General features: G+C 46.3%; 1 protein-coding gene across 4 annotated transcripts in view; it reads left to right on the top strand.

Annotated features, from left to right (window-relative positions):
* The window catches only part of LOC109860273 (sodium channel protein 60E-like), an 84649-nt gene that overhangs the window by 8253 nt on the left and 64789 nt on the right, over nucleotides 1–11607 (top strand). The window contains exons 1-2 of one of the 4 annotated variants that reach the window (XM_020439256.1): nucleotides 1704–2198; nucleotides 3356–5257. The exons of 1 other annotated variant lie outside the window; for it this stretch is intronic. In XM_020439256.1, coding sequence (XP_020294845.1) covers nucleotides 3878–5257 — 1380 coding nt within the window. In that variant the 5' untranslated portion in view covers nucleotides 1704–2198; nucleotides 3356–3877. Of the gene's footprint in view, nucleotides 1–1703; nucleotides 5258–11607 lie in introns of those variants that run through there. 2 more of the 4 variants (XM_020439255.1, XM_020439254.1) reach the window with 2 other exon arrangements.

The raw sequence follows: 11607 nt of genomic DNA, 5'->3' as shown, positions 1-11607 counted from the left end.
CTGACGAGCTGATAGCTCACCGAGATGCATCTCTGTCAACGAGATTTCTCTCGATTCGAAGTGTTTATACGCACTTCCGGTGGTTCGGAATCCACCTAAAATTTGTAGGTCTATTGTTACACTCTACAATCCGCGCGAGAGAGTAACTTGAAATAAAGGCTAAATAGTCTTCTCTCAGCTATATAATATCAGCGTATGATGACACAGTCGTTGTGACTTATGATCTTAATGAGATCTTAATAAGATGTGATAACAAAAAAAATCTGAGGCTATATTATGTTACTTAATTTTTTTTTATACTTTATACAAAAAAAGTCGAGTTACAAAAAGTTAACATATAAATTAATACACGTAGAAAATTTAAATTGAATATATTTTTATTGTGTAGCTTTGGTAAAAGTAATAAATAAACAAGTAAATCAATAAATAAAGTCATTAAAAATTAATTGTTAATTTATATCTTGNGGTTGATATTTTATTTGGTTGAATTTATACATTATATAAATGTTTTTATACTNGCAAGAAAAATTCAAGTTATGGAAAGTCAAGTAAAAAAAATCTTTGAAAATTGTAAATTCATTGTTTACTTGGTCTGAAGATTGATTTATTTTTTTGTTTCCTGGTTTCACGTTACATAAATGTTTTTATGTTTGCGAAAAGAATTTGAGTTATAAAAGATTAATGAGAAAATTCACAAATTTGAGTTACACGTTGTTGATGTTTATCAAAGATGCACAGTATGAAACGACTTCTGCTTCTTACGGGTTCTTCACTTAATTAAAGTTCTTAGTGTTTGCGAATATTTACTAATTAATTTGTTGAGAAAACTTTCTTTGTTGACGAAGATTCTCGTCGGAGAAAATGAACTTCATCCCCGATTGCACCCTCTTTCTCTTTCTTTCTCTCTCTCTCTCTCTCTCTCTCTCTCTCTCTCTTTCTCTCTCTTTCTCTCGAAATACAACCAATCCCACGTCTCATTAAACTGAAATTCGCGTTAACGCGGATGCGATGCTAACGTGTAACGTCGCAGGCCCGGCAACGTTCGCCGCAACGGATAAATCCCTCGTATCGTGAGCGAACGATAACCGGCGCAAGGATGAGAAAATTACGTGTTTCCCGCGTTAAGGACGTTTCGCGCGTTAACCCGCTCTCATCCGGCGGAATCTGGTGTCGATTGGCGGATTAATTACAGCGCGTGTCCCGCGGAACGATTGGGGGTACACACACTCGTTCACCCCCGGTCATTCGGTTCCCGTCAGCCTTGCCGTATCCTGTTCGCCTCCACCACCATCGACGGCGGCATCACCGCCACCACCACCTGCAGGAGGGTTGTCTGCGCTCTCGCCGTGGTCTCGGGGGTGGGGGTTAGCGTCAGCAACGGTGGGTGTTCGTGCAGGTACGCGGTGTATCCCCCGCGACCATCGCCACCACCACCACCATCATCGTCACCACCACCACCGTATCGGCACCACCAACACCATCGGGCGCGTATCCGTTTTCTCTCGCCAACCCGCTGTTCGAGCGCACCCCCCGCGCCGTCGCGGGTGCATATGTGTGCGCGCTTCGAGACCCCGGCGGTGTACGTACGTACAACGGCGCGGTTATACAGAGAGAGATTCCGTGCGACCGGCGTTCTCCGGCTCGGCTTGGTTCGATAGGCGCGCGCGCGCACGCTACCGATGGGGTTCAGTGCCGACAGTGCCGCCACAGCTCTCGGCAGAGACGCCCGTGATTTTGCACCCCCGCTCGAGCAGAATTTACCGGACTATACGACGAGGGTGCACCACGGTTTATCTTTTCTCTCCTCTCTCTCTCTCTCTCTTTCTCTCTTTCTCTCTCTCTCTCTTTTTTCTTTCTCTTTCTTCCCTTTTTCCTCTTTGTCTCTTACTTTCCGTCTGTTTTTTCAATCCCGCGGTCATACTCGCTCCTTCTTTTTTCTCTCGGAGAGACGTCTTCTCTCCCTCGTCGCGGAGGAAACTGTCTTTCCTCCTCGGAACTTTTCTCCGCTCGCGTATTCGTACCCCTTGCACGGCCGTGCCGTTCGCGTTTCGCGACTCGCAGTTGTGACTCGCCGGCTGATAACGTGGTGCAACGAGTGAGTGCTGACTGGGGATACACGAGCTAATCGCCCGGTCTCCCACTACCGATCCCGATACGGCCTCGATACGGTGGTGATGATAGTGACCCGTTGACGCGAGGTGAACCACGCGCTGACAGCCGCGCTTCGATCTCGTGAAACCCCCCATCTCGGCTCAATCGCATCGTCCCGATCTCGCCGACAGTCCGTCTTCGGGGTCCACCGCGCTCGTTTCACGTGATCCCGCTGGAGCGCGAGCTATAAACGTTGAGAGGGTCAGGGTGATCGACCGAGGGAAACGACACCGTATCGCGTCCGATATTGCACACGCGTCGCGTTTGTCCAAGTCGCATTCTCGAAGAGCGAAAGAGAGTTTCGTGAATCGCACGAGGAGGGACAAAAATTTTGTCACACATCGATCGGACCATCGATCGTTTCCCGAGAAGTTCGAATCGGGAACGTTTCTTCCGCGCGACAACACACGCCGCAACATGTACCGTTCGACGATTCGCGCGACAGTTTACGCACCTCGGTGACGTGGTTGATGATCGATGACGGCGAGAGTAGTCGCGCGGAATCACGTGGTCGACTTGGACTCGCCGCGGCGCGCATATATTTATAATGAAATTTGCAGCCAAACGCTGGGACGTGCAGCAGCGTGCTTATAGCTGGTGGTGGTGGTGGTGCCATGACACTCGTCGGTCTCGCCGACATTCGGAATGAGCTATGCGCGGCCACGGACTCCTTGACCTCTTAAAGTCGCGACGCGATACGTGGAGCGCACTCCGCGTGCGAAGTACGTGCGGTAAACCCGCTCTTAACAATACAGCAAGGCTAAACCTCGCGCGCGTCGCGAAAGGGGCGAAAGTCGCGAGCGGGCGGGTATAGCACCCGGTGGGGTGGCGATCGAACTTTCTGAAATTTCAAGAAGTTCATCGCCGACTTGGCGAGCACGTCAAATCGGCTTACGCGCGCTTTACACGCATCTCGCGCATACACACATACACACACAAACAAACAAACAAACAAAAACACACACACACACACACACAGTTGCGAGCAAAATGCCGCAATCCGTCAGACGCAACGATCTTCCACAACAACAACAAGTGCGATCAGAAACTTTCGAGTGCGCGTAACTTGACGGACAAAAATCGAAAAATCACTCATCCTCGTCGTCATCCATCGTGCGTGGTTTCCGGATACGCTTATCATTAACCGTCGCGAGTTGAGTAATACGACGCGACTACAGGGGATTATCAATTTTGTTTCTCACAGTTCACTCCCAACAGCTCAATCTCAAGTACTGAGAGAGTAAAACGTAGTGTAATTTAAGCAACGTGGTGCGCATCGCTCGACGTGTCTTTTATACAGTGAACTTCCGGTTCGTTAGCCGCAACATTTCTTTCTTCTGAAACGAAGCGCAACTCCCGCTGTATTTAAAAAAAAAAAAAAGAAAGATATTTTCAAATGTTTTCGTCAAGTGACGCGGAAATGTGATCCGAGTGCGCGCGACGTGATTCTAAAAAAAAAAAAAAGAAAAAAACAAGAGATGTTTCAAGTCTTCGTTGATGCCGCGGTAAACACTGAACCGATCGACGCGTCGCATAAATCAATGAGATAGAGGAAGACGAATCGCGCCCTTTCGAAGATTAACTCGACTGTTCAGGATCCCGGTCGGCTGGTGGATAACAGCGTGACGCGTATCGATCGGCTCCGGCAATCGAAGCGATCTAAGCGATAACATGAGGTCGGCGAAAGTAGTAGAAAATCGAAAGAGATGATCGAGCACAGGTCCCAATGACATCTCGGCGGGGCGGGAGCGAGGGATACAAAAGTCCTCCCAGCTCTCCGAGCAGCGGTTCGGAGGACAATGGTTTCACGAACCGGCCCCGAGTGGCCGGGCTCTACGTGAAGAATCTGAGCCGAGAGGAGTTGGATGAGTTGGCCAAGGAGGGTATTTACGGGCCCACGGGCAACCCGAACGACCGGCCCAGAGACGGCGGCAGCCAGAGGAGTCTGAACCTGCCGGGTAGCAGTCGGGACTTCGACGGTCAGGATCGTCACTACAGGGGAGCGACTTCCAGGACACCTCAGCCGCCGAGAAGATCCGCCGTCGGCGCCAGACACCGGGAACACGGCGGACCGCCGGAGAACCTAGCGCGAAGGGATTATCATGGCTCGCTTCCGATTGAGAGAGGCTGGCCGAGGCGACTGGAGGATCGTCCTGGACAGGCCTCGCCGGAGAGACTTCTCCGGGGATCCTCCGAGTTTCCCGTCGGCTGGAGGGAGCCGTTTCCAAGGCTCAGCCCTGGTGTGTCACCCAGAGGAAGTTCCATCGACGTGCGAATCATCAGCGATGACGGCAGGGTAGCGGCTGGACCGCGTCGTTTCGTCGGGGATGGGCCGAGAGGACGTGCCGAAGGACCTCGCGTGTCCGGTTTAGCGGGACCTGGCGGCGATCGGGAAACGCCGGAACCGGCCAGGCGATCGCCGCCGCCGTACGCGGGTCTGAGTCCGCCCGAATACGAGGAACCGCAACCGAGAATCTATCCCAAGGTCGCGTCGAGAACTTATCAGACGGACAAAGAACGTCCGAGGGCGCCGGAAGAAGATGATTCCGCGATTTTCAAGCCAACGGCCTCACGCGACATCGACAAAACGACGGAACGAGCTCCGAGTCCGTCGAGAACACCGGTGTCGGAAAAACTGACGTCCCCGGATTCGAAGAGGAGCGAGTCCCCGCCGACGAAGAGAACCGGATCCAGGATGCAGGACAGCACGAGGCTGCGACCGCCGTTGGCCGGAACCGCCGGGATCTCCGCCGATTCCGGCACCGGAGACTCCGGAAGTGCGGAGATCCAGGCGGACGTCGTGACCCCGTCGCAGCCCGCGTCGGGCGACATTCTGGACATCACCGTGACCAAGACCGAGGACAAGTCGCCCGGTTCGAGAACGCCCGGCAGCAAGAGCGGCAAGCAGACGGTGAAGCCGTTCACGAAGGAGAGCCTCGACAGATTGGAGAACAAGACTGTGCAGTTAGTGCGCGACTATGGCTTTCAACCGAAGAGAAAAATGTCGGTGGAGGATGGTGCGGTACTGCCAAACAAATTCGAACCGTTCCCGACCGATCTGTACGGCAGACCGCTCGAGGAGATCGACAACTTCATCTACGACGAGGTAAGCTTCGTTGAAAAAACGCGCGTTTTCTCTTCCGTTTTTTCCTCTGTGACGAAGGAACTCGAGATATAATTGCTCTTTTTGTTAAATTTTCACGACAATGTAACCACATTTTTCACATAACTAAATGTAAGGCGACACATAGTTTTTTGTCGCATTGCGTTCGTCTTTCGCATTAATTTTCGCAACAAAAGGAAGTTACGTGGGATAATCCTTGGCGAAATCAAAACGCGATTTCGAAGCACAGCATTTCGGGCTTATCACGTTCGTATCTTTTAAATCTTACAAAGCTCCGGAGCGCGAAATGTTAAAGGACCATGCGAGCAAGCCGGAGGGGGGTAGGAGAGAGGGTAGCTATAAACGCGACGCCGCGATGCAATTTCAGCGGTCGCGTATTTCCAGTTTATATCGCCGGAGTGTGTGCCGGGGTGAGTGGCGAGGTGAGCAAATATCGCGGGCGAACGCGCGCGATTTTTCGCGTGTCTGTAAATAAATTTCTATTCCCTCCCTCCCTCCCTCCCCCTCCTCCCGTGAAGAGAGAGGTGTGGAAACAAAAGGCGCCGGTAAAATAGCATAGGCAACGGTGAAAAAAAAAAAACAAAACAAAACCAAAAAACGACGAGAAACGAGAGGAGCTACCGAAGACGTATATACGTGCGAAACAGACGGAAGGGATTGGGAAACAAAGGCGGAGAGAGAGAGAGAGAAAGAGAGAGCGGTCTCGTGGGGTGAGTGGGTGGTGAGAGGTCGAGAGGATGAAAAGAGAGTAAGGGGAGAGAGAGAGAGAAAGAAAGGAACAAACCGCGGACGAATCGAAACGGAGAGAAATACGGAGAAGAAAATCGAAAAGATGGCGAGAGCTCCACCACCACCTCCGGGGGTGATCGCGAGAGAAGCGAAAAGAGAAAGAAAAAAAAAAAAAAAAAGAAAAAAGAAAAAAATTAGGCGAATTCGTGTCCGTGCGCGCACGTCTATTTATATTAAAAATCGATCGACCGCGAGACTATTCGTGACTTGTTCTCAAATAGAGAACCTTTGTTGGATATCTCTCTCTCCCCCGCGGTGGATTATTATATGGGTCACAAAGGCAGCGCGGCGAATGTCTTTAATTACTTTTCCCGGTTTTCACCTAGCGGTAGAGAATTTTATCTGCCGGAGGGAGAAGAAATTTGAGCGAATTCGAATTTTCATGTCGTACAGAATAATTTGAAATCTTTTTTTTATCGGGACAAACTTTCGAAGATCGTTTAAATATTTTCCGTCTACACTAACGTTCAGAGATCTATTTGGCGAGAGAGCGGGAGCGCATTACTTTAACGGGATATCGGATGCGGAATGTGGATTTAATGCGCTGCCGGTATGCGAGCTCCTCTCGCATCAATAACGTCTCAATCTTCCGATCCGAAATTTCACATCGTGCCAGATCGTAGTTGCGCGCCGCGAGCGAGATAATATCGTGTGGGTGAGAGTTTGAGGATTAAAATTCGCGAATCAAATTTTCAGACTGACGAAGAAGTTCCGATTGTTTATATTTCCGACATATTTCATTTTCAACTTCTCGACGAGGTAAGAATTAACACAACGAGGAAGAGAGAGAAAGAGGAAAAGCTCGTTCTATCTCGCGCTTTTTCTTAATCCAAGAACTTTTGCAATTTGTCCGTCGCGCGATAACGTATAAAAATCGTGTTGACGCAACCTTTCCATTACATTCCTCATCGTAAATTATAATAGCGCGAAACGCGCGCTTGTGTTTGCGCGCGCAATGCATTTTATTTATGGTGTTGCACCGGGTCGATAGCAGAGAGCTATCGGACAGAAAGAGAAAGAGAGAGAATGAGAGAGAGAGAGAGAGAGAAAGAGAGAGAGAGTCAGAAAAACCTCGAACTTCATTAATCTCGTTACGATATACTTCTACACAAAAGCGAATATCAATTAAAGAAAACGCGTTTTCTTTTTTGCTCGCAAGATGACGCGGCACGCGATAACAATGTTGTTGCGCTAAACTTTGTTAAATAAAACTATTACAAAACAATAATAATAAAAAAAGTACTCGATTGATTACAACGCGCGTGTTTTTTTTTTTCTCGACAAAACTGCCTTCTCGCGAGATAGAGAAAAACGTTTAATTGCGCGCACAGAAAGATTTTGTGATTCGAGAAGTTTTATCCTCCCTCGACCGCGGAAACACGGGCAGGACGAAAAATATATTGCGCACGTGCAGAAAACCAATTGTGTGATTTGTTTTAACTTTTGCTCACAACGTGAGCCGCAACGTGATACTGTCGTTGCGTTAAATAAATACAAAACAATAATTTATTGATGACATTATTGCGAAGAAAATATTGCGTGTAACATATGTTGACTTTTAAAAACTGATTTTTGTACAATGCAAAAGCGTCACGCACAGAGAGAAAGATTTTCGGAAAGTTTTTTTTTCTTTTTTTTTTTTTTGACCAGAAGCACAGAACGAAATGTCGCGCGTGCAGGAAAGCAATTACAAAATAAGTCTTCTCATTCATTTTTGTTCGCAATGCCGCAACATGAAAGCTGTCGCGTTGCACGAAATAAAAATGAAAAAAAAAAACAACAATTTATTGATGACAACATACAAAATGCAATATGAGATATATAATGTTTTTTTTTTAACAAAAGCGTTTAATCCGCAAACGCACACAGACGGATTTGGTAATCAAGAAGTTCTCTCTCTCTCTCTCTCTCTCTCTCTCCGGATTAACACACACGGAGAAAACACAAACAATATAACGCGCGTGTGGGAGAATCGTGTTTAGCACACCTTTCATTATCACACCTCGAATTATTATCATAAAACACGGATGCGCGCGTTTGCGCACTCAGTAATTAATTTTCACGGTGCGCGAATTCTCAAAGCGCGCACTAACGATTGAGGTGGGCGCGTGCGCGCGCGACCGGGAAGAAAAAACTTTAAAGCTTCAGTAAGCTCGTTAGGTTTTCTCTACGCAGAAGGTGCAATGAATCTTCCACAACCGGCGAGTTGTTATTGCTTTCTTCCTCTCACTCTCTCTCTCTCTCTTTCTCTCTCTCTCTCTCTCTTTTAAGCTCGGTTTTTCAAATGAAAGGAGCGAGCTCTCGCGTCATATTTCTTTCGCGCTATTCCCGTCGCAGCCAGAAAACACAAAAACTGTCGGTCCACTCAGCCGAGTTAATGTATCTTTAATATGCCGGTGGGGAGAGGCGAGCGCGGAGAATCCAAGAGAAGAAAAAAAAAAAACACACAAAAATGTCGCTCGCATACGAATAAGAGCATTATTTATCGGACGCGGCGACGGTCAATTTTTCGGATCAACCAGTCGCATCGTTCCCGTTTTCATTCGCTCCCATTCTCGGGTTGATTCCAATTCGCCGCGTATGTGCGATATAAATACGCGGTAAATTAGTTTGCGCGGTAATTACGTTAACACTCTCTCGCGTGCGCGCGCGCATTTTCCGCGCGACGAGTTTGTGTATGCAACGCATAATCGCTACGTAATGGGCTGTGCAAAAACGCACCAATTCCATAATTCCACAGTTCACGCTGATGGAAAAGTGATGAGAGAGACAGACGGGTGCGTGCGCCACTGCGATTTGATTAATTAATTACATAGATTATGTATGTAGGATGCATTTGCGCGAAATGTTTGTACGCGCGAAAATGGGGGAAATTGCTTTTTCGACAAGAACTCCGCAGACCGCGACACTCGAAACAATTCGGATGTGAAAGAGGAGGTGGAGTGCATACAGCGAGAGAGCGAGAGAGAGAAAGAGAGAGAGAGCGAATTACGTCGAAGAACGCGTATAATTTCTTGCAAGAATTTCTCTTCACGTTTCTTTTCACGCGGGAGAAAGATGACTTGGAGCGATATAAATTGAGCGAGAAACGACCTCGCCTTTTTAAAAACGACGTTCAATTACGTCTCCGAAGGGAGAGAGAAATTTCTTCAGTTGAATACGACGGAGGATATTATGAATATAATTGTCGCAAATTTTTTTTCTCGCGCGGGGAAGAGAGGATAAAAAGGAGAGAAACGCGCGCGACGTTCCTCTCCTCATCCACGTACTGGAGCTTTTCAATATCTTTTTCTCCCGATACCCGCTGCTTTCATACGCGGATCACGCGCGCGATACACCCGATCTGCAACATTTCGCGTTGTCTGTCTTTCACGCAAATTGACGATTTGGCACAAGAGAGAGAGAGAGAGAGAAAGAGAAAAGTACGGAAAAACCGACAAGAACGTCGAGCTCGTTTATCGTAAGATTCAAGTGCACTCTTTTGTCTCAAATATATGTAATCTAACATTGTTAGATGACTTTTTTTTATTGCGTGTTGTATCTTAAGGCAAACGGTTTGGACATTTATTTAAAGAAGTAATAATTAGATCTGTGGATATTAAACGCAACAATTGTTCTATTTTTTAAGATATATGGTTTTAAATATTAGACATATATATTAAATATATTAAATATCAGTAACTTTTCGGATTTTTTCGATATTTTAAAAATATTTGAGAAATTATTTTAAATATGTTGATAAATAACGGTTTTCTACCTAAGTATAAAATTATTTCTTTAATAAATATTTAACCGGCGATATATTTGTCCGGTCAGTTAGAACGTTTGCCTTGCGCGTGCGTGATTCTCAATTTGCGATCTTCAATTTTTTCGCTCTAACATCGCTGTTAGTTATGCAAATAACGTAATTAACTAGCTAAGCAATTTGCTCCGATTAATTTGAAACTAACGCTGTTTCACATAACGGGATCTCGACTCTCGTGATATGAACATTCTTTTTATTACCGAGGCGGGGTATAACGTTTGAGAACTCGCTGAAAAAAAGTACGCGCGCGCGCGCGCGTCCGATAAAAAAAAAAAATAAGGAAAAATTAACTCGCTCGAAATTAACTCGGGAATATCACAACGTTACTTTGTGGACAAATTGTGTTTCGCCGACGAGAAGAACAGAAAACAACAATTGCCGAACAACTCTGATTAAGATACATCACGTTTTATTTTCTCCATCGCAACTCGAAACCTTTAGCGCGGTTTTAGCCTCTACCTGACCTATTTTTTTCTTCTCGCTTTTTCAATCTCCGGGACATTTCCATCAGAAATCCATCTGACGATACGCCTCCGCTAATTTTCCTATATATTAGCTTTCGCGAGAGGATCCTCTCTCTCTTACTCTCTTTCTCTTTCTCTCGCGCACGCTGGATTACAACAATTTTCGTTTATTTGCTTCGCAACACAACGACAGCATAATTTCTTTGTTCTAAAACAGAACAACTCACTTGAATCCGGAATTACTTAACTTCCGAAATACAATAAAATCCGATAATAAGAGGAGAACCGAATCGTGCGCGAAAAAAAAAAAAAATTACGTATGCAAAACGGTCTATTGATTTCCGATATTGCTCTTTTTTTCATTTTAAATCATGTCCCGAGAAATGTGAAATTTTTTATGATTCCAAAAGAGATCTCTCTTATAATTTTTTTCTTTTTTTTTTTTTTTTCAACTCTCGCTCGCGCCAGCGTTCATCAATTTTAGCGCGTTAGGGGGGCGGCTCTTCGGAATTGAATTAACATCAAACTGTGTAACGCAACGTCGTCGTGCGACGGCGGCGGCGGAAACGATAAAATATTGACGATAAATAAAACATCAAGGTTACTTCAAATATCACAAAAGCTACGATACCTGCTTTTCACTCACCTTCTCTTCCACGTTCACGTTGTTCGTTCTTCGTCCCCTATATGTATGGAACATTTAATTTCTGCGAATCACGTGATCACGCGAGCACTTTGTCACAACCTCACGTTAAGCGGGCGCAAAAATAAAATTCGTAATATATAAACCCTACAGAGGACGGCGTACTTGTGTTGTAAGAAGTGCGGCTCGTTTCGCCGCGCGTTCCTCTCCCTTTTTCCTTTCCCGAGAAACGCGGCGCATGAAAGGAGAAACACGGAGGCGATCGTGAGTTGCGATAAGAGAAACTCGCCGCAGTCGTTCGTCAACCGAAGCGTTCGCTGATAGAGACCGAGAAAAAAAAAAAAGAAATTAGTTTCCATTCAAACACTTTTCCGAGTTCCTTTTTCCGCTGTTTCCATACATACAAAAAAAAAAAAATTAACTGCTCGATCCTGCTCGCAAAATTACGTTAAAGTCTTTCTCATTTTTCACACGACAACAACCCTTGTAGGAATTGACGAACGGCCCAGTATTGGGTCAATATCGGCAAACGAGGCTCGATATTGGTACGACAGTAGTAGCCAGTACTGGGCGAATATGCTTAATGATTAGATCGAGCCAACGCTGGCTCTTAAGCTCGGCACGATACTTA

Source organism: Pseudomyrmex gracilis, unplaced genomic scaffold, assembly GCF_002006095.1.
Source record: "Pseudomyrmex gracilis isolate BER0280 unplaced genomic scaffold, ASM200609v1 scaffold_357, whole genome shotgun sequence".
NCBI classification, from domain to species: Eukaryota; Metazoa; Arthropoda; class Insecta; order Hymenoptera; family Formicidae; genus Pseudomyrmex; species Pseudomyrmex gracilis.
Note: the sequence above shows the minus strand (reverse complement) of the source record. Positions and strands in the feature narration are given on the sequence as shown.